The sequence below is a fragment of the Scyliorhinus canicula genome, chromosome 5 (assembly GCF_902713615.1).
Source record: "Scyliorhinus canicula chromosome 5, sScyCan1.1, whole genome shotgun sequence".
Lineage (NCBI taxonomy): Eukaryota > Metazoa > Chordata > Chondrichthyes > Carcharhiniformes > Scyliorhinidae > Scyliorhinus > Scyliorhinus canicula.
The window spans coordinates 181,786,718-181,810,442 of NC_052150.1; the positions used below are offsets into that span (position 1 = coordinate 181,786,718).

The 23,725-nt window shown below is 47.4% G+C and overlaps 1 protein-coding gene across 1 annotated transcript in view; it reads left to right on the top strand.

Moving 5' to 3' along the window:
* The first annotated feature begins 1,373 nt into the window (after positions 1-1,373).
* The window catches only part of LOC119966469 (mycocerosic acid synthase-like polyketide synthase), a 39,517-nt gene continuing 17,165 nt past the window's right edge, over positions 1,374-23,725 (top strand). The window contains exons 1-4 of the mRNA XM_038798200.1: positions 1,374-1,431; positions 10,987-11,140; positions 14,466-14,626; positions 17,999-18,202. Coding sequence (XP_038654128.1) covers positions 1,374-1,431; positions 10,987-11,140; positions 14,466-14,626; positions 17,999-18,202 — 577 coding nt within the window. The remainder of the gene's footprint in view (positions 1,432-10,986; positions 11,141-14,465; positions 14,627-17,998; positions 18,203-23,725) is intronic.

Below are 23,725 nucleotides of genomic sequence, written 5' to 3' on the forward strand. Positions count from 1 at the left end.
ATGTCACAATTTTTAAATGAATAACTGCAGGACTTTCAGTAATAACCAAAGAACCAGGATATTCAACTGAAGTAATTACAAAAGAGAGCAATGGAATTTGTGTCTCACCCTGAAGGAGAAGTAAATTGCGATCTTTGACAAAACTAGGCAGCTTGTACAATACAAACTCCCACTGGCTTGTGTGATTTAACTGCAGTCTAACTAATGGCCCTTAGAGGCCACCTAAGAAATATTAAGTAAAATTATCCTAATATAAATGGTGATAGCAACTGAGGTGACAGAGAGGAAGAAGATTTTCAGCAGAGAGTTCAGGAGTTCTTGATTCGTATGCTTCTGATGTAACAAACAAAGAAGGAAGCATTGCTGGATCTGGTTTTGGGGGCTGAGGGGATCAACTAGGCCAGTAGGGTAACATTCAGGAAACAGTGATCAAAGTAACATTAGGTTGGGTGGCACGGTGGCACAGTGATTAGCTCGGTGCTGAGGACCCGGGTTCGATCCTGTCCCCGGGTCACTGTCCGTGTGGAGTTTGCACATTCTCCCCGTGTCTGTGTGGGTCTCACCCCCACAACCCAAAAGATGTGCAGGTTAGGTGGATTGGCCACGCTAAATTGCCCATTCATTGGTTTTTTTTAAGTAACATAAGGTTTAGATTACCTGTAGGAAAAAAAACAAAGTGCAATCCTGAATAACAATATTTATTGGAGGAAGTCCAATTTGAATGGTTTGAGAATGGACTGTCCGTGGTAAATTAGAATAGAAGATCTTTTATTTCCCCCTGGATTACGCCATTGGAACGCCAGATCCCTCCATCTGAACATTCAGTCACCTCCCCCAACTGTCCTCTGCTGGGAGCCCACCCCAGCGCCAGTCCCTTACCCACACCATCCCATATGCAAGGCTCCATGGTTCCATCTAACCCTCCCTCTGGCCTTCCCACCCCTCCCCCTCTGGCTTTCAACCCCCCTCATGCTCCAGTTTCTGCTGTCTCGTCGTCTCTCCTGCCACTGCTGTGTGTGGTTAGGGTCTACAATGTATTGCCTGAGTGGGTGCTGGGGGCAGGTTGAATTGTGGCTTTCGAAGGAGAATTGGATAAGCTCCTGTGGATATAAATTTTGCCGATTTCAGGGAAAATGTGGGGTAGTGGGACTAGCTGAATTGAACTTACAGAGAGGTCGCACAAACTCAATAGGGTGAATTTGCTCTGTGCTGTAAGCATTCCGGGACTCTATCATTGTCAGTTGTTCTACATTCTTAATGGAGGCAGGAATGTCAAAAGTTATCTTGGCAGTATGATAAAAACCAAGTATTATTTAAAATAGTTAAAATTTTGCTGTATTCTCTTTTTTACCAATAGACACAAACAACAAAAAATGGAGAGTAAAGGTGAAGAAATAGCAGTTGTTGGAATAGGATGCAATTTTCCTGGAGGTAGGTAAATGAGGATTGGAATTATGAATGGTTATTGACATTATTATACGTTGCAGATGAATTAGGGCAGATTTTACTCTAATGTTTGAGCATAAAGGGCTGCTTGCACACAGGTGTGATTACTCACTCGCCCATCATGGGACCTATTAATTTTCTGTCCATTTAATTTAATAAAAATGCAGCTTCTCCTCCCGAGTCACTGTGTATGGGTGACCCCTGATAATCCTTTATGCCAATATATAATATAAATCAGAGAATTAATCAAAAGTTTCCAATTTATATGTTCAACGTTCAATTTCAACTGGATTTTTTTCAATGAATCAAGTGAACAAAGATCAGTTGGTGCCTCCTTTCTGCTTTGGTGACTGCAAATGAAAAAACAGTTCATCTCACACTGATTTCCAGACACAGTGGGCGCGATTCTCCCAAAACGGGAGAAATCGTAAAGCTGGCGGAAAACCCGGGCGGGTTTTACGGCAGCGCGCCCCTTCCCGACCGGGGACCGATTCTGGTCCCCGGTCGGGGCTAGCAGCCCGACGCCGTAGGCTCCGGCAAGACGGGCTTAACGAAAATCGTTAAGCCCGCTTGCCGGAGTTAGCGCCGGCTGACGCGTCATATGACGTCAGCCGCGCATGCGCAGTTTGGAAGACTCCAACCCGCGCATGCGCGGGTGACGTCATCGCGTTTTTGCGCGAAACCCGCGCATGCGCGGGCCGGGTTGCCCCTCAGCAATGGATGGATACTGCGGGGCGGCGGAAGGACAAGTAGTGCGCGGGCATCGGGCCCGCTGCCCGCGATCGGTGCCCACCGATCGCGGGCCCATGGCACCCTTGGCACGGCCGTAGTACGGCCATGCCAATCGGTGCCATGGTTATTAATAGCGAGTTAGTCACGCCGTTTTTACGAACGGCAAGACCAGGTGTGTTTGCCGTTCGTAAAAACGGCGTAAAGGGCTGGGACTTCGGCCCATCTAACAGCTGAGAATCGCTGCCGGCCGTAAAAAAACGGCGGCAGCGATTCGGGTCGGGACTTCGGCGGCGGGGGGGGGGGGGGAGAATAGCGGGAGGGCGGCAAAAATGTCGGGAAGGCCCTCCCGCTATTCTCCCACCCGTCGTGGGGGGCGGAGAATTTCGCCCAGTGACTGCGATGCAGGCTGTTGTATCAGCTTTCAAGACATGACAGCTGCCATTCGACCAGCCAATCCACTGATAGTTGGGGAGACTCAAGACCCAGTACAATGGCAACAGCTATAGACCTTCCCAAAACTGCTGGATGGGATTCTCCGTTTCTGAGAAGTGTTGACACCAACGGAAAATCCGTGGACTTTTACGAAAGAAAAACTGGTGCCGTACCTGGACCGATTCCACACACTTGATTCTACTGAGAAATGGTGCGGGTTACGCTGGGTCTCGGGAGGCTGACAAGCTGCAGCTGCACATACACATTATACGATCCACAAATCCACTCATCCCAGCCCAAAAAATGACATTGGTTGTGCTGGAGAGCACCCATTCAGCTGACGGGTCATCTGGGGCCAGAGGGCACCCAGCGGGTGCCCTGGGGGGACACCTATATGGCCAATAGTACCAGGTTCAAAGCAGGCTGTTCACGGTGAGTGCAGCTGCATGGCTGCCTTGCCGGCTGCAGTAATGGTGTTCCATGTCCGTCCACCCTGACTCCACAGCCCACCTTCTGGCCAACCCACAATACTCCCCCCAGCCCTGACAGAAGCCCCCTGACTGTCAGCACGCTATGCCCATGTTGGACATTCTCCGTACCCTCTCTCTCTCCCTTAGCAGCTGCCACTCTAGTTTCACGATTTTTAGAAGCACAAGTGAACTACGCAGATAGATCCTCTTATCTCTTACTCAGGAGGTACTCAGACCGGTTGAAGAGGAACACAAAGTAATTATTTTCAATAATTCACTTGGTACATTTGCACAAAATTAAATCAAACACTTTTGAGAAAACATTGAAAAGTCCTTGAGATGCTGAAGAGTGAAAGCAAAAAGCTTCAAGATAAAAGTAACTCCAGATTTACAAAGTAAAAGTAATTTCAACAAAAGGCTTTTTTAAAAGTAAATTTTCACGATTGCTTCAAGAATATCGGAAGGCTAAAATTCTTCTTCTAATGAGGCACATGGATCACATTCTTAAGGAATTCTTTATCTATGCCTTAGTCCCTTATTTACTTCATTGGTTCTAATTCTCAGCAGAGGCTTTCTGATTTATTCAAACAACTGTCTGTCACTCAGAACATGATTTATTATCCAGGCATTGGTCGTTACTTAAAATTCACGAATGTCCATCAAATTAATTAAATGTCTACGTGCATCTGCCATGTATGCCATTTCTACAAAGATAAGGAGCTGGATTCTCCGTTTCAGCAGCTAAGTGCCGGTGCCAGCAGAGAATGTGTGGACTTTACCACCAAAAAAATCGGTGTGCAACCCTCACCGATTCCAGGCCCGGTGAGGGGCGAACACTGGCGGCGACTGAAACTCCCGCCTAGCTTGCCGAAAACAGCTGGAGAATGCCTGGGTCACGGGCCATGCATGCGCACGGATGACGACCTACGCCAGGCGTACCGTGCAACATGGTGCCAGCCGTGTGTGACCCCAACCTGCCAACCGCGACCCCACTGCCCACCCCCTGGCCAACCCCCCCACCAGTACCCCCAGCCCTTGCAGAATGCCCCCCCAACCACCGGCACGAAACCCGGCTGGATTTGGCGGCACTGGACACAGTCCGCAGCCCTCACGCTGGCTTCCCACATGGCTGGGACCACATGTGTCCCACGCCGTCAATAACTCGGCCCATCGTGGGCCAGCCGATGAAGCGCAATGGCATTTAAACGGCACACCGCAGCATCGCGCATCGCGACAACACCAGTTTGGGATGTGGAGCATGGCAGATGGATGTCAAACCGGCGCCGGCCACGATTTCGACGCGAAAATCCATTCTCCACCCGAATGCCAAACATAATTTTGGTGTCTGGCTATGGACCATCTACTGCGCATGCGCAGACCCGCAGTGCCCATCTGACGCCGGGATCGGCAGCTGGAGTGGCGTGGGTCGCTCCAGTGCCGTGCTGGCCCCCTGTAGGGGTCAGAATGGCTGCTCCTGAGGCGATGTTGACGCCGTCGAGAAACGCTACGGTGTTTAGCCTCAGGTTCAGAGAATCTCGCCCGTTGATTTTCTTTGCTGGGCACACCCTTGTGGATTGATAGGTTGATTGATTGATGGATTGGTTTTGTGATTGATTGGTTGATTGATTTATCTATGTATCTTTATCCTTGTCACAAGTAGGCTTACAGTAACACTGTAATGAATTTACTGTGAAAAGCCCCTGGGCGGGATTCTCCTAAAATGGGGCTATGTCCCCCACGCCCGTCGGAAAACTGGTGCGAATGACTCCAGACTCTTTTTGAAAAGTCCGGAGTGATTCTGCGGCATTCAGGGGGCTGGCAGGGCCCCGGCATGCTCCCCGCAGCTGCTGCTGTGGATACAAGTCCCTGCACGTCCAGCGCACGTGCATGGCGGCCGGCCGCAGGTCCGTGCATGCACGCGGTGGCCGTATTCGCGCTGGCCAACGTGCAACATGGTGGAGCACTACAAGGGTCCAGCCAGGAGGAACATAGCCCCTCCCCACCCCCCGGAATGAGCCCGCCCGCCGATGGGTAGCTCCCGATCGCGGGCCTGGCCACTGTGGAGGCCCCCCCCCCCCCGGATTCAGATCCCCCCATCCCCCCCCCCCACCCCCTCCACCAGGACGGCCCCCACAGCAGCGACGACGAGGTCCCGCCAGGTGGGACCATACGTGAATGACACTGGCGGGATTCAGTGGAACGCGACGGGCATTTCCTGAAGAAAATCGCCGCGGCGGCCGCGTCGATCGCGCACGCGCAACTGCCGGTGATTCTCCAGTCGCCGGAGAATCACGTGCCAGCGTGGGAGCCTATTTTGGGTCATTCTCCGCCTCCGCACTGAGCGTGATTTCGGCGCAGAGGGTCAGAGAATCCCACCAACTAGTCGCCACATGATAGCGCCTGTTTGTGTTCACAGAGAGGGAGAATTCAGAATGTCCAATTCACCTGACAAGCACGTCTTTCAGGACATGTGGGAGGAAACCGGAGCACCCGGAGGAAACCCACGCAGACACGGGGAGAACATGCAGACTCTGCACAGACAGTGACCCAAGTTGGGAATCGAACCTGGAACCTTGGTGTTGTGAAGCAACAGTGCTAGCCACTGTGCGATCGTGCCGCCTAGTCATGTGGGTTCTCCTCATGGTTGCAGCAACTGGTTCCATTTCAGTTTAACAAGCCTGAAACCATCATTCCTCTAATTTATTTCCCCTGCATAGTGATTTCAGAGTTATGGATGGTGTTGAGTAAATGATCTCCTTTGAAACTGCACTGTGACCTTGAGCATTGCTTAAAAAGAGCCTGAAGAAGGATGTTGAGGAACTCCTGGGTCCTTTACGGGCCAGTGGTACAGTAAGTGTTGAACTGAGGATGACCTTTCTTCTTGCAGCCTGACCTTGCTGCACACCAGAAAGTGGTCAGTGTGTCAGTCAGGGCTGTGATAGCTACAAATGATGAGGATGCTTTTCAGGGTTGGATGTCTGGTGATGATGGGATCTAGTTAGTGGCGTTATCGCGGATGTCTCTAGGACACTTTGTGGCACAGCTTAGTTGGGAAGTAGCCATTTGTCACACAGAATTCACAGTAATAGCATAGCTCCAGTAACTTCTGCCCATTTTCATTCATTTTGTCAATTCCCTGGTGTCCTACACACATTGGCCAAGCTGTGTAGTTGGCACTCACTCTTGCATTGAAGATCCCTAGAAGATACAGGGTTGGAATCTCTGATCGCCAAGCCAAAATCGTGTTCGGCGATTGGCCAGTGAATGAGTTTTTACGCTAGAATCGAGAGCGATGTTGTTTTTCAGATGCTCCACCCCCTCAAAAACAGCGTACTCAAGGAGTACACCGCACACGATCGGAACGGCCTCAAGGCGTCACCTGAGGTCCTCCCCTGATGCTCCGCCTCCGATGGGCCGAGTCCTCACAATTTTCGGGGACCTCACATGGCGGATCAGGACTTTGTCTAGCCCTGCCACCGTCGGGGGTGGTGGGGGTGGGGGTGGGGGGGGGGTGCAAGGAGGTGTGGGGGGGGGGGTTACGCTGGCAGGGGAACTTTGACTGGGGCTAGAAGGACTGGTGGGGGGTGGATGGCCAGGGCAGTTACAGGGGGGAGGTTTTTGACAGGCTGGATCCGCACACAGCCAGCGGCAAGTTGCATGGCGTGGCCGCTGCAGGCCGCCGGCGTGCGCATGGGTGGCCATGGACCTGGCCATTCTGCACCATGTCGCAGGTAAAGCCGGGCTTTACGTGGCGCGGCTGCGAGCCTCCCACCGGGCGGAGGATCGGTGGGGGTGGTGCCGATCTTTTGGTCGTAAGACCAGACGGATCCTGCAGACGTAGATGCAGAATCAGAGAATCCAACCAACAGTCTCGTATTTTTGGGAGGGAATTCTGTTCATGGCAGCCTAAAATGCCTCGTAGGATTGACCCTTGTCATCTGGAGTGGCAGTGAGTGAAGGGGCATAGATGCACATGATGTTAACAGGGCCTGTGCTTGTGGAAAAGCCAAGAGCACAAAGTCATTTTGAACCTTCTGTGGGGCAGTGCGGGATACATGATCAATTATCATGATTAGAATATTTTACTGGAAATCCAACTGCACGCTCAAGTGTTTCCCTGCCAGAAGAATATGTAATGTTTCTCTTTATGGGATCCACTTTGAGTGAGCTTAGTTCTGTCAGCACAGCAATGTCCACATTGAGCTTTGTAAGTTCTTTCTTGATCACAGCTATCTTGCATGTCTCATCAATCTGCAGAAGGTTATTGCTCAGGCCAAGATGCGTGGTCCTTACGTTACAGCTTGAGATGCGAAAGATGTTTTATTTCTTTGTGGAGTTCATCCTGCCCGGTGCATAGATTAGCAACCCACCTGGCGAGAGATGACTCTCTTAAGGTCCAAGCGCTCATTGAAGCAAGCAGGCTGTGGTGGAACAACACCTATCTGACTGAGGGCTGCCCAGCTTGAGGCTAACGGTAGCCATCCAATGAGATGCTATGATCTCTTCCACTGTTGGAAGTAATCCCTGGTGTTTATGTTCTACACCAATCGAGTGAGAATCCGCATTGTGCCAATGTAAACCGGGAAGCTGAAATGTCCTCTCCAGGACTCAGGCCTGGGAAAAAGGCATGGAAACCCTGACTTGCCCAACAATTGCTGATGATGTCCACAGAATTGTTTGGTACAAGCTCAGCTGCAGGAGTTTCCAGAAATTTAGCAGATTACTGCCTATGTGACTCCACTCTGGATTTTCAATCAGTATTTAGTCTGATCTCCTGGAACACCCACAAAGCAGTGGAGCAATTTACCCAAAGCTTCTCGGCCTTTTGCCTCAGATTAGGTGTAAACTCTGAGTTGTGAGTCTTCAGTTTTTGGGTAACCCCGATGCCGGCTTCGAAGTGATGATGACAATGGTAGTGATGAATAATAATAATAATCTTTATTATTGTCACAAGTAGGCTCACATTAGCACTGCAATGAAGTTACTGTGAAAAAGGTTGGGGTAACCTCAATGCTCGCTTTGGAGTAATGAGATCGATGGCCGTGATGAAGAAGACGGTAACAAAGGCCATGCTTGAACTTTGCTGTAATTGTTGTCCCTTAATGCTGGTCTAAAGGAGCAGCAATGCCCTGGATGAGGAACAGAGTGGAATAGCAGCACCATTTGAGAATAATCAGGCCTTCCCTGGGTATGTGACTCCACTGATGTCACCCAGTTGGAACAAGCGTCCCCGGGCAGAACAGGATTGTTATCTCAGCCCTGAGAGTGTGTAACAGTCTGCAAACACCACGGGTATGCAGAGCGCATCCAGGAAATTGAACATCAATAGACTTTTGCGCTGGTAGTGTAAATTAGTGAAATGGGTAAACGAATTGCCCCATAAATGTGCAGAGCATTAAATCCACTTTGTGATGTGTTTTTGCTTTGGATTACCTGGCCAGTGTCAAAGTTGACCTGCTGTTCCTGCAGGACTGTGGAACACTACACCTCGGCAACGATAGACAATGGTCAAGCTGATGGTCTCACAGGCCATTGATCTGGTCAGGAGGAAATTATTGCTGTTCCTCTGGTCTGAATACTCTGCTGTGGGGAGGCAACTTCACCAGCACCAAAGATAAGATGGTGGAGGGTAGTCGCCCCTTCAAAACAGACATTTAAAAAAAATAAATTTAGAGTGCCCAATTTTTTCCAATTGAGGGGCAATTTAGCATGGCCAATCACCTATCCTGCACATCCTTTGGGTTGTGGGGGTGAAACCCACGCAAACACGGGGAGAATGTGAAAACTCCACACAGACAGTGACCCAGGGCCAGGATTCAAACCCGGGTCCTCAGCGCCGTAGGCAGCAACGCTAACCACTGTGCCACCGTGCTGCCCCAGGAAACAGACATAATAAATAAAAATGTTTCCTTAAGAATAATTAATGTGTGTACCCCAGCTGTAAAGAATGAACACTAGCCATCCTTCAGCAGCTCCCAATGCAACTGGCAACATCCAGGCCGGTCGTTCTGGGCAGTGACTTCACCTCCATCATCGGTGCAGCTGTATGATCTAGCAGGGCTGACAACAACCTAGGTGTCATGTCCAGACTCCTGATGGAAACGGTAAAAGATCCTAAACTGCACGATATTTAAAATAAATTTAAAAATAAGTAATAATCTTTATTGTCACAAGTAGGCTGCATTAACACTACAATGAAGTTACTGTGAAAAACCCCTAGTCGCCACACTCCAGCGCCTGTTCGGGTCCACAGAGGAAGAATTCAAAAAGTTCAAATTATCTAATTTATTTCGGGACTTGTGGGAGGAAACCGGAGCACCCAGAGGAAATTCACAGACACGGGGAGAACGTGCAGACTCCGCACAGACAGTGACCCAAGCCGGGAATTGAACCTGGGACCCTGGTGCTGTGAAGCAACAGTGCTGACCAGTGTGTAAACCATGTTGCCCTTGGATCACTGCGTAGATACAGATGGTTATAGCCAGATGTGCCCATCCATTCCCAGGATAGATGGCCTGTTTGTGTCCTGAGCATTCACAGTCAAATCCACCAATGTGCAAGCCGATGTTCGTCTCTGACGACTGCCCCCTACTGGCTGACTGTCACTTACAGGAAGACCAGGGATTTACATGACTTTGTGACACCATGTAAAAACATCTGGATAGAGGGGTGGTTGAAATGTGTCTATCGTCACCCCATCCTGATGGCGATCTTTGTCTGCGGCTGCATCAAACTGTGTGTGAACCCTGTGTCACATCACCTGTCCCTTGTAGAAATGTTTGTACAGAAGAACCACTTTGGCCACTTGCCCATCAGGAAGTGTGTTTCCCATAACATTCTTGAGGTCCTGCGGGAATCGGAGATGTTGGATCCTGATAGATTGTTCCCTGAGCAGACTGTCAAAGTCATTTGGCAGAATGTCTCATCACCAGCATTTCCAAACAAGAATCAAGATGTAGTTTGACTGGTGATGTGAAGTGCACTCCCCATCAGATCCTTCATATCTGCCTAAAGTCTTTGCACCACCGCATGCTGTCCTCAAATCAGCTGTGATGGGAAAGAGACTCACACACCTCCTTCATGAATGCACCATTTCAAAAATGTCTGGAAAGACATGCAGTGGTTTTTGTCAAGGTTTATCCTGTTCCCAGGGACAAATACTGAGACAAATATCAACCACAGCTGAAGGATTATCAACTCAGTGAAAGACACTTTTTGGTCTGCCTGAAACTTTTTGGCCTTCCAGTACAAAGAGTTATCCATGCCTGAGTGTTGTAAACTGGCACATTCTGTGAGCCAGGACTATATGCTGAGGAGGCACGAAAGCATGGGGCATACTCCACAAATGGCGCAACAGGAAAAGGTAATTATCTCAGGCCATTCAGCCATAGTACATCGAGGGGCTGGAAACTGTGTATATGGTAAATGTCACGGGCTGGATATTCCGCTGGCAGGACTGTCCGTTGCTCCGGCAGCACACCCACGCCCAGGGATTTCCTGATGGCATGGGGCTTCCCACAGTGGGAAACCCCATTGGCTGGCGCGACAGACAATCCCGCTGTCAGCAGGGCATGCTGTAGCGGAAAACAGGAGCGGTGGGGCGGAGAATCCCACCCCACATGTATCGCAATTGAATTGAGACATGTCAGGGTGCAACATGTTCTACGAGAAACATGTAATGTTATTGCATTCTGTAATTACCAACTTGAAATGTTTTGGAATGTATTTTTAGATATTTTATGAATAAAGCATATTTTTGGAAAAAAAGGATGTGAGCAATGGCCACATGGCCAGCAAGAGCTGTCATAACCAATGACACTGTCTTTCTTCAGACAATTTTACTGACGTATACAGAATCATTTTAATACCTGTGGTTCCCCTCTGAATTCTTGTGTTTTATTTTCAGGGGAAGGCATTAACAATTTCTGGAAAGTTCTTCATGAGGGAAGAAACTGTGTCGTAGATATTCCACCAGATCGATTCGATACTAAGTTCTGGCATGACACAGATGACAACAAAGCTGGAAAAATGATCACAAAACGCGCTTGTTTAATCGAAGGGTAATGTTGCAGAAAATATTCTCCAATAATAACTTCAATGATCAGGGAATATTAATGATTATAAATCAACAAAGCATAATCAGCCAATTGAAATGTTTTGTTCTAAATCTTGAGATCTATTTAAACTTGGAGGTAATTGCAGCAAAAAACTGTTTGACTCAATTAAGAAATCAAAGACTGTAACCATAAATGATCATTAACTCAAACTTCTCTCTTTGTTCCTGTGCCAATTAGTTTATATTGCCTCTCGTTTTCTTCCGTACACAATACATCACTTCACATTTCTCTCACATTTCTAATTTGTCTGCTTGGGGGGTGGGGGGCGGTTGTGGTTATCTGTACAGAACAAAGGAAAAAAGAACAATACAGCACAGGAACAGGCCCGTTGGCCCTTTCAGCCTGGACTAGTCATGATACCAACCTTTGCCAAAACCCTCAGCACTTCCTTGTGCCATATCCCTCTATACCCATCCTATCCATGAGTTTGTTAAGATGCCTTTTGAATGTCGTTAATGTATCTGCATCCACAACCTTCCCTGGCTACGTGTTCCAGGCACTCACCACCCTCTGCATAAAAAACCTGCCTCACACACCTCTTCTAAACTTTACCCAAGGACCATAAACCTATGCCCACTGGTGACTGACCCCTCCACCCTGGGAAAGAGCGTTTGCCCATCCATTCTATCCATGCACCACATGATCCTGTAGACCTCTATCAGGTCACACCTCAACCTCCACCTTTCTAATGAAAACAGTCCGAGTCTATTCAGCCTTTGCACATAGCTAACATACTCCAGACCAGGCAACATCCTGGTAAACCTCCTCTGCACCGTCTCCAAAGTCTCCACATCCTTCTGGTAGTGTGGCGACCAGAATTGTGCGCAATAGTCCAAGTGCGGCCTTACCAAGGTTCTATACAACTGTAGCATGACTTGCCAGTTTTTATACTCGATGCCCTGTCCAATGAATGCAAGCATTCTGTATGCTTTCTTGACTACCTTGTCCACTTGTGTTGCCAACTTCAAAGATCTGTGGACCTGCACGCCCAGATCGCTCTGACTTTCCATATTCCTAAGAGTTTTACCATTTACGGTATATTTCCCCTCTATGTTAGACCTACCAAAATGCATTGCCACACATTTGCCCAGATTAAACGCCATTTGCCATTTCTCTGCCCAAGTCTCCAATCTATCTATATTCTGCTGTATCTTCTGACAATCCTCAACACTATCTGCTACTTCACCAACCTTGGTGTCGTCCGCAAACTTACTAATCAGACCGGCTACATTTCCCTCCAAATCATTTCTTTTTTAATTTTTGAAAAGTAAATTTAGAGTACCCAATCCATTTTGTTTTTCCAATTAAGGGGCAAATTAGCGTAGCCAATCCACCGAGCCTGCATATCCTTTGGGCTGTGGGGGCAAAACCCACGCAAACACAGGGAGAATGTGCAAACTCCACAAGGACAGTGACCCAGAATTGAACCTGGGTGCCATGAGGCAACAGGGCTAACCCACTGCGCCACCATGCTGCCCTCCCTCCACATCATTTCTGTACACCACAAAGAACAGAGGCCCAAGCACCGATCCCTGTGGACACCACTAGTCACAATCTTCCATTTAGAAAAACATGATGTGGAGATGCCGGCGTTGGACTGGGGTGAGCACAGTAAGAAGTCTTACAATACCAGGTTAAAGTCCAACAGGTTTGTTTCAAATCACTAGCTTTTGGAGCACTGCTCCTTACTCAGGTGAATGAAGAGGTATGTTCCAGAAACATATTTATAGATAAAGTCAAAGATGCAAGACAATGCTTTGAATGCGAGCATTTGCAGGTAATTAAGTCTTTACAGATCCAGAGATAGGGCTAACCCCAGGTTAAAGAGGTGTGAATTGTTTCAATTGAACTTTCCTGGCTTGAGACAATTCACACCTCTTTATCCTGGGGTTACCCCTATCTCTGGATCTGTAAGGACTTAATTACCTGCAGATGCTCATATTCAAAGCCTTGTCTTGCATCTTTGACTTTGTCTATATATATGTTTCTGGAACATACCTCTTCATTCACCTGAGGAAGGAGCAGTGCTCCGAAAGCTAGTGATTTGAAACAAACCTGTTGGACTTTAACCTGGTGTTGTAAGACTTCTTATTGTATTCAGAAAAACACCCTTTTACTGCTACCCTTTGCCTTCTGTGTCCGAGCCAGTTCTGTATTCATCTTACCACCTCACCTCTGATCCCATGTGACTTCACCTTTTGTACGAGTCAGCCATGAAGCACCTTGCCAAAAGCTTTACTGAAGTTCATGTAAACAACATCCACCGCCCTCCCCTCATCAATCATCTTTGTCCCCTCCTCAAAAACTGGATCAATTTAGTGAGGCATGACCTCCCCTTCACAAAACCATGCTGTCTTTTGCTCATGAGTCCATTTGTTTCCAAATGTGTATAAATCCTGTCGCTGAGAATTCTCTACAATAATTTACCAACTACCGACGTAAGGCTCACCGGCCTATAGTTTCCAGGATTACTCCTGCTACCTTTCTTAAACAGCGGTACCACATTAGTTATTCTCCAGTCCTCTGGGACCTCACCAGTAGCCAACGAGGATCCAAAAATGTCAGTCAAGGCCCCAGCAATTTCCTCCCTTGCTGCCCTCAGTATTCTGGGATATATCCCATCAGTCCCAGGAGGCATATTTACCTTCATATTTTTTTAAAGACCCAATACCTCCTCCTTTTCGATGTTAACATGATCCAGACTGTCCACACACCCTACCCAAGAGTCAACTTCTACAAAGTCCCTTGCGCAGGTTCAATTACCTTACCGGCCTCCCCGAACAGGCACCAGAATGTGGCGACTAGGGGTTTTTCACAGTAACTTCATTGAAGCCTACTTGTGACAATAAGAGATTATTATTAGTATTCTTTAGTGAACACTGATGGAAAGTATTCATTTAGTACCTCGTCCATTTCCTCTGGCTCAACATTTAGATTCCCCCCCACTGTCCTTAAGCGGTCCAATCCTTTCCCTGGCCATCCTCTTGCTTTTTTCAGATGAATAAAAAGCTTTGGTATTCACCTTAATCCTACTTGCCAAGGACTTTTCATGACCCCTCCTAGCCCTCCTAATTTCCCTATAATTTATTAAACTTCAGCAATAGAGCCACAGAAACTCTGGAATAACAATAAATTCCATCACTGCCATTTTTCCTGAGTTTTCACAACTCTTCAGCTGAAATTATATCCGATGAGAAGGAGAACACTCCACCCATTGTAAATTCACCTTCATGTCGTTAATGTAAACTTGTTTTTTTTAATTTACCAGGTTTAATGAATTTGACCACAAGTTGTTCAGCATTAGCCAAACAGAAGCCAGCAGTATGGATCCACAGCACAAACTTCTGTTAGAGTGCACATACAAAGCATTTGAAAATGCAGGGATGCCTATGGAAGACATCAGTGGCAGCAGAACAGGAGTCTTCATCGGTGAGTTCCATCTGTTACATGGGAACAAACCATTCTGCCCCTCAAACTTGTTCAGCCATTCGACTGGATCATGGCTGATTTGTATTTCAACAACATTTGTTATCTTTCATAACTTTTTATAGCCTTACCAAACATAAACCTAATTCTTAAAAATTGCAGTTCACAAAGCATCTGTAATGAACTCCAATTGGCTTTATTGGTTGGCCAATTGGAGTATGAGCTCCCTCAATGATAGCTCATTGAGGGGGCCCATATAATCACCTGTGTAGGCTTTGTGAGCCAGTCTTAAGTTGACTGGACTGCTAGCAGCACTGTTTGTAGCTGCTCCTGTAATATCGTTATTGTCAATAAATATTGGTGTGGTGACGGAACTCCTGCCTCCCGTGGATTACTACAGTGGCGACGAGGTAAACTACGAATTTTGCGGAGACCAGCTGCCGCACTCGGAGGGTAAGCCTTGCCATTTTAAAAATTCCATTTTTTGGGAGGTTAGAGGCATTCGACCCGGTTATTGAGGACTGGTCCAAGTATGTGGAGAGAACGTGTTACTTCTTCCGGGCAAATGATATACTGACGGACGAAAAGAGACGGCTTATCCTGCTGTCAGCGTGCGGACCCTCCGCTTTCGCCATTATACGTAGTCTGACTTATCCCGATGCGCCGGACACGAAAACTTTCCAAGAAGTAACGGAATTGGTGAAAGAGCACAACGACTCAAAACCACCCCTCATTTTGCGTAGGTACAGATTCTACACAGCGAAGCGGGAGGACAGGGAGTCAGTCACAAATTCCTTGACCCGCCTGAGAAGGCTGGCGGAAAAATGTGAGTTCGGCCCGACACTAAATGAAATGCTTTGGGGCCGGTTAGTGTGTGGTATAAACAACCTCACAATACAGAAACACCTGTTGGCGGAAACGGAACTAGACTGCAGGCAGGCGTTACAGCTCGCACTGTCCCGAGAAAAGGCAGCAATGGGGCGCAGGAACTACAGGGCACGCCAATGGAGGTAGATACCTGTGAGCGGGACTACCACAACGGGTCCTGCTACCAGATAGCTGCTCTCAGGAAAAACCTGAGGAATAGAGGGAAAAAGGAGACCCCCAAGTCTGCCAGGACTAACTGGAGACAGAGGGAAGTACCGGCTGAGGCTCCCCCAACAGAGAAGGACCGTTTCTGGCACCAGACAGAGTGGGGTAACAACGACAGAAGCCCTAGAAGGAGGTGGCAAAAGAGGAATAGCAGGTGGGGACGCAGGCAAGTACACAACCTAGATGCCCAATTCTCCTCCGAAGGGGAACAATTATATAATATTACAATATTAGAAAGCAGAACCCATTAGGATTACCCCACGGGTGAACGGGCGGCCGACAATAATGGAAATAGACACGGGTGTGGCCGTATCAGTAATGGGAGTGGCAGCATTTAGAAAAATCAAAGATGGACTCCAGCCACTAACCCTAACAAAAACATCGACGAAACTTAAAACCTACACGGGGGAACCCCTGGAAGTTCTAGGCACGACTCATGTACCTGTGGAATATGAGAAATAATTGCTCAGATTACCGTTGACGATAGTAGAGGGCTCCAGACCGAGCTTAATTGGACGGAACTGGCTGAAAGACCTAAAATTAGATTGGATGAAAATTTTCCAGAGTGGAAGCGGGCAGTTGAGTGGAGTACTCCAAAAATACCCGGAGGTCTTCCAGGAAGGTTTGGGGGAAATCATAGGCGCCAAAGTAACTTTGCACGTGGACCCAGAAGCCTTTCCGAAATTTTGTAAGGCCAGGCCGGTACCTTTTGCATTAAGGAAGAAAGTAGATGACGAAATATAAAGGTTACGGCGCGACGGCATTATCAGACCAGTACAATTCTCGGAATGGGCAGCGCCGGTTGTACCAATTTTGAAGCCAGGTGGCTCGATACGTCTCTGTGGAGATTTCAAACAGACAGTAAACAAATACGCACTGCTGGACAAATACCCAATCCCGAAAATAGACAACCTATATGCCAAATTGGCAGGTGGGCTTTTGTTCACGAAACTAGACATGAGCCACGCCTACCTGCAGTTAAAGCTGGACAAGGGCTCCCAGAAGTTTGCTACGATCAACACCCTGAAGGGCCTTTTTCGTTATACTAGGCTACCTTTTGGAGTGTCATCAGCCTGCGCTATATTCCAGCGTACGATGGAAAATATCCTGAAGGGACTACCGCAGGTGGCGATTTATTTGGACGATGTCTTAATCACGGGTAGGACAAACAGGGAACACTTAAGGAACCTGGAGGAAGCGCTCAGGTGTTTCGCAAAGGCAGGCGTACGGCTAAGAAGGGAAAAATGTGTTTTTCCGGCCCCACAAGTGACGTACCTGGGATATAAAGTAGATGAGTCAGGCTTACACCCATTAGAAGACAGAGTAAGGGCAATAAAAGAAGCCCCAGCTCCCACCACGGTCCAGGAGTTACGATCATTTCTAGGGTTGGTAACCTATTATGGAAAATTTATTGAAAATAGGGCGTCCATCCTAGAACCCCTCCACCAGCTACTAAAAAAGGGGCAAGAATGGGAATGGTCCACCCGCCAAAACCGAGCATTTAGGGACATTAATGAACAACTGTCATCCGAAAATGTCCTAGAGCATTATGACCCAAGGAAGGAGTTGGTGGTCACTTGTGATGCATCCCCCTACGGGGTAAGAGCCGTCTTAGCCCATAGAGAAAGGAATGGGGAAGAACGGACAATAGCCTATGCTTCGAGGACCTTGGCGATGGCTGAGAGGAAGTACGCCCAAATCGAGAAGGCAGGAATTCCTCGGACCTTGCGGGGGAGGGGTGTAATGAACTCCAATTGGCTTTTTTGGTTGGCCAATTGGAGTATGAGCTCCCATAAAATCACCTGTGTAGGCTTTGTGAGCCAGTCTTAAGTTGACTGTACTGCTAGCAGCACTGTTTGTAGCTGCTCCTGTAATATCGTTATTGTAAATAAATATTGGTGTGGTGACGGAACTCCTGCCTCCCATGGATTACTACAGCATCCATACAGCCTGTTGAGGAAGGGCATTTACACAACTCTTTGGATGTCCATCTGCACATTTACTTAATGCTAGTCCACAGCTACAAAAGGAATCACAAAAGTTAATGTTCTGATTTGATTTATTATTGTCACATGCATTAGTATACAGTGAAAAGTATTGTTTCTTGCATGTTAGACAAACAACGCATACCGTACATAGGGAAGGAAGGAGAGACTGCAGAATATAATGTTACAGTTATAGCAAGGCGTAGAGAAAAGATCAACTTAATTTGTGAGCACAGATATATTCCTCATCAATATTCCTCAGTAAGATATGACACTTCATTCTTGGCTTTTCTTTTAGGACTCATGAATCGTGACTATGAAGGAATTTTAAATAGTTCCGCCAACAAAATCACCCATTACAATGGGACTGGAACATCAATGAGTATCGCAGCAAATAGGATTTCTTTCACTTTCAATCTGACAGGACCATCATTGGCTATCGACACAGCATGCTCATCATCCCTTGTTGCTCTACACTATGCTTCAATGGCTATCAAGCAAGGTACAAGTAATTATTTCACTTTTTAATAAGCATTTAAAAACAGAGGAAATAGGAGCATGAAGAGGTTATTTGGCCCCTCGAGCCTCCCCCGCCATTCAGTAAGATCATCGCTGATCTGAATTTGGCCTTAACTCCATTTTCCTACCTGTTTCTCCACCCCCATAACCTTTTGATTCTCTTGTAGATCAAAAATCTGTCTAATTCAGACTTGCGTATACTCGATGATGCAGCCTCCGCTGTTCTGTGAGGTAGGGAATTCCAAAGATTAACAATTCTCAGAGAAGTTCCTCCTCATCCTCTTAAATGGGAGACCATTATTTGGAATGTATATGTACCGTACTTGTTAAAAACACCTTAAATAAAAGCGTTTGGCTGTTAAGCTTCATGTGAGCTTCAGGCACAGGGGAGATTTGATAGAAATTTTCAAAATCATGAGGGGCTTGGAGAGGGTAGATGGGGAGAAACTGCTCCCATAGTTGGGAGAATCGAGAGCCAGAGCGCTCAGATTTAAGGTAACTGGGAAACGAAGCAAAAGTGATATGAGAGGAAGTTTGCCCTGGACTGAATGCCATAAAGCTCAACGCAGTGGCAGAAGGAAGAGCGTTCCCATCGTTAGACTCCCACCCCAGGGAGACAGGTCAATGTGGCACACATAGGTACTAACGACATAGGCAGGAAGAGTGATGAGGTCCTGCAGAGGGAGTTCAGGGAGTTGGGCAGTAAGCTAAGAAGCGGGACCTCTCGGGTTGTAATCTCAGGATTACTCCCTGTGCCACGTGTCAGTGAGGTTAGAAATAGAAGGATAAGGCAGCTAAACATGTGGCTAAACCAGTGATATAGGAGGGAGTGTTTCAGATTTCTGGACCACTGGGATCTCTTCCAGGGCAGGTGGGGCCTGTACAAGAAGGAAGGGTTGCATCTAAACTGGAGGGGCACCAATATCCTGGCTGGCAGGTTTGCTAGAGTCACTTGGAAGGATTTAAACTAGTATGGAGGGGGGTGGGAACCAGAGCGTTAGCTTAGAAGATGTCATAACTGAAGGGGAAATAGAGGACAAAAAAAAGAGAACAACATCACCCTGTCTGCTCAAACACAGTGGTTTGAAGTGTATTTGTTTCAACGCCAGAATTATAGAAAGTAAGGCAGATAGACTTAGAGCACTTATTAGTACTTGGAATTATGATGTTGTGGCTATCACAGAACCATGGTTAAGGGAAAGGCATGATTGGCAACTGAATGTTGGGAGGATAACGATGCTTTCGGAGAGATGGAGGGGGATGTAAAAGGGGTGGGGCAGTAGCATTACTGGTTAAGGAGAATATAGCCGTACTGCCGGAGGCAATCTGGGTAGAGTTTAGGAATGGAAGGAGGCAATCACAAAGTTGGGCGTTTATTACTTACAGGCCCCCCAACTGCCGGTGAGAGATAGAGGAGCAGATAGGTGGAGAGTGTTTTGATAGGTGCAAAAGTATCAGGGTTGTTGTTGTCGGGGGACTTTAACTTCCCCTATATTGACTGGGACTCACTTAGTGCTAGGAGCTTGGATTAGGCAGAGTTTGTAAGGTGTATCCAGGAAGGCTTTTTGATACAATATGTAGATAGTCCAACTGGGGAAGGGGCAGTACTGGATCTGGTATTGGGGAATGAGCCTGGACAGGCGGTTGAGGTTTCCGTAGGGGGACATTTTGGGAGTAGTGACCACAATTCCGTACGTTTGAGGGCACTTTTGGATATCGATGAGGGTAACCCTCGCGTTAAGGTGCTAAACTGGGGAAAGGCAAGTTACGATAACATCAGACAGGAATTGAAGAATTCAGATTGAGTGCGACTGTTGGAGGATAAATCAACATCAGACATGTGGGAGTCTTTCAAGCGAGAGTTGATTAGGATTCAGGAAAGTCACGTTCCTGAGAGAATGAAGGATAAGTATGGGACGTTTAGGGAGCCTTGGATAATGAGGGATATTATGAACCTCGTCAAAAAAGAAAAAGGAGACTTTTGTATGGACTAGAAGGGTGGGGACAGTCGAAATCCTTGAGGAGTCTAAAGAAAGTACGAAGGTACTTAAGTGGGATATTAAGAGGGTTAAGAGGGGTCATGAAAAGTCCTTGGCAAGTAGGATTAAGGTGAATCCCAAAGTGTTTTATTCATATGTAAAAAGCAAGAGGGTAGCCAGGGAAAGGATTGGACCACTTAAGGACTGTGATGGGAATCTATGTGTTGAACCAGAGGAAATGGGCGAGGTACTAAATGAATACTTTGCATCAGTGTTCACCAAAGAAAGGGACTTTGTGAAAGATTATTCTTAAGTAGGGTTTGTGGACAGTCTGGGCCATGTTGACATTGAAAAGGAGGAAGTAATGGGTCTTTTAAAAGATATTAATAACAAAGAACAAAGAAAAAAGAACAGTACAGCACAGGAACAGGCCCTTTGGCCTGCCAAGCCTGCGCCGATCACGTGTCCTATCTAGACCAACCGCCTGTATCCTTCTGTACCCCGTCTGTTCATGTGTCCAGCCAGATAAGTTTTAAAGGTCGCTAATGTATCTGCCTCAACCTCCTCACTTGGCAATGCATTCCAGGCCATCACCACCTTCTGTACAAAAAACCTCCCCCGCACATCTTCACTTAACCTATTCCCCCTCACCTTAAACTTGTGCCCCCTTGTAATTGTCATTTCCGCCCTGGAAAAAGTCTCCAACTGTCCACCCTATTTATACCCATCATAATTTTATAAACTTCGATCAGGTCGCCCCTCAGCCTCCGTCTCTCCAGGGAGGACAATCCCAATTCATTCAATCTCTCCTCATAGCTGATACCCTCCATACCAGGCAACATCCTGGTAAACCCTTTCTGTACTCCCTCCAAAGCCTCCATGTCCTTCTGGTGGTGTGGTGACCAGAATTGGACACGGTATTCCAAATGTGGCCTAACCAACGTTCTGTATAACTGTAACATAATTTGCGAGTATTTATACTCGATACACCATCCTATGAACGCAAGTATCCCATATGTTTTCTTTATCACCATTTCCACCGGTGCTGCCACTTTTAAGGATCTGTGGACCTGCACGCCCAGGTCTCTCTGTGTCTCTATGCTCCTGATGGTTCTGCCATTTATTTTATAGCTCCCACCTGAATTGGATCTCCCAAAATGCATCTCCTTGCATTTGTCTGGGTTAAATTCCAAAGGGTAGCAGTAGAAGCGTGTTTTTTCTGATTGAAAGGTTGTGACTAGTGGTGTTCCATAGGAATCTGTGCTGGGGCCTCTGTTATTCACAGTATACATAAACGATTTGCAGTAAAATGTAGCCGGTCTGATTAGTAAGTTCGCGTGACACCAAGGTTGGTGAAGTGGCAGATAGTGTTGAGGATTGTCAGAGGATACAGCAGGACATAGATAGGTTAGAGACTTGGGCAGAGAAATGGCAAATGGAATTTAATCCAGACAAATGTGAGGTAATGCATTTTGGTAGGTCTAACATGGAGTGGAAATATACCGTAAATGCTCACAGGAACATAGAAAGTCAAAGAGATCTGGGCGTGCAGGTCCACAGATATTTGAAAGTGGTAACACAAGTGGACAAGACAGTCAAGAAAGCATGAGGAATCCTTCCCTTCATCGAGTAAAAAACCTGGCAAGTCATGCTACAGTTGTATAGAACCATGGTAACGCACTTGGAAAATTGTGCACAATTCTGGTCACCACCCGACCAGAAGGATGTGGAGGCTTTGGAGAGTGCAGAGGAGGTTTACCAGGATGTTGCCTGGTCTGTAGGGTGTTAGCTACATGAAGAGGCTGAATAGCCTTGGACAGTTTTCATTAGAAAGACAGAGTTTGAGGGGTGACCAGATAGAGATCTACAAAATTATGAAGGGCATGGATAGAGTGGATGGGCAGGCACTCTTTCCCAGGGTGGAGGGATCAGTCACAAGGGGGCATAGGTTTAAGATCCATGGGGCAAAGCTTGGGGGAGATATGCGAGGCAGGTTTATTACACAGAGGTGGCAAGTGCCTGGGTTGCATTACAAGGGGAGTCTGTGGAAGCAGATACATTAACGGTGTTCAAAAGGCACCTTGACAAATACATGGATAGGATGGTATAGAGGGATAAGGCCAAAGGGTTTTGGCCAAGGTTGATATCATGACCGGTACAGGCTTGGAGGGCCGAAGGGCCTGTTCCTGTGCTGTATTTTCTTTTGTTCTTTGTTCTTCTTTGTGGTCACTGACCCTGGCATGAACGTAGGCCATGGCTGAACCAGCGGTCCACACGCACCAGTAGAGGCAGACACCAGCTCAGGGCCCATACTTTCCTTTTCAATGTGCCAGATGAGGACGATGAGCATGCAGTTGAATTGCGTGGCAGCCCCGTGTGGCCCCCTTTAAAGTTGTAGTGCGGGTGAATGGGCACCTGCTCAATATGGAATTGGACTTGCGTGGCAGCCTCCATAGACAGATGGAAAACGTTTGATTAAACTGGGGATTCAGAACTTGGATTTGACAGACACCCAGGCCAGGGTAGCCACCTACACAGGAGACCCATTAGATATTGCAGGTAGTACTATCAGCCCGGTGGTTTATGGATGCCAGTCGATGCGTCTTGCACTCATTGCGGCAAAGGGCCATGGGCTGTGACTCATTGCGCCACCTGCAGCTACACTGGCAGCACATCCTCTAAATGGGTTCTAGTGCTTTGGGCGCCATTTTCGGAAAATATCCCGAAGTGTTTCGACCTGCTCACAGTTTGACCCAGCAGCCCCGCCATAGTATTTACAGGCGTGCCCGTTTCCATATGCAGATAGAGCTCAGTCGGTTGGAATCTATGGGTATCATCAGGCTTATCCGGTTCTCGAATTTGGCAGCACCGGTGGTACCAGTAATGAAGCCAGACAAAATGGTTTGTTTATGCGGAGACTACAAATTGATGGTAAACACGGTTTCCTGGTTGGGCCGCTACCCCATGCCGTGAATAGAGGATCTCAACGTGAAGATTGCGGGCAGGCATTCGTTCACAAAACCCAATATGGTCCATACCTATTTGCAGCTTGTGTCGGATCCTGCCTACCACAAATATATCAGCATTAATACAGACAGGGGCCTGTACGAGTATACGCGGTTGCCTTTCGGAGTGTCCTCTCCCTGTGCTATTTTCCAACGTGTAATGGAGAACATCCTGCGAGGGCTGCCACATGTGATTGTTTATTTAGATGATGCGCTGGTCCCGGGAACCTCTGAGCAAAAACACTTAGACAACCTGGAGTCTGTGTTAAAGCGATTCTCTGAGGCTGGTGTCCACTTACGATGAGCGCAACGCATATTTCATGTGAGAGACGTGGTCCACCTTGGATATCGGGTGGACAGTGAAGGTTTGCACCCCGTTGCGGATAAGAAGCGAGCAATCCAGAGATCCCCATCCCGACAGAAGATTCAGAACCTCGCTCTTTCCTTGGTCTCATTAACTATTGAAGAGAGTTCCTTCACCTCTTTGATTGCCGGGCAAAGGATCCTGTTGACTTGAAGATT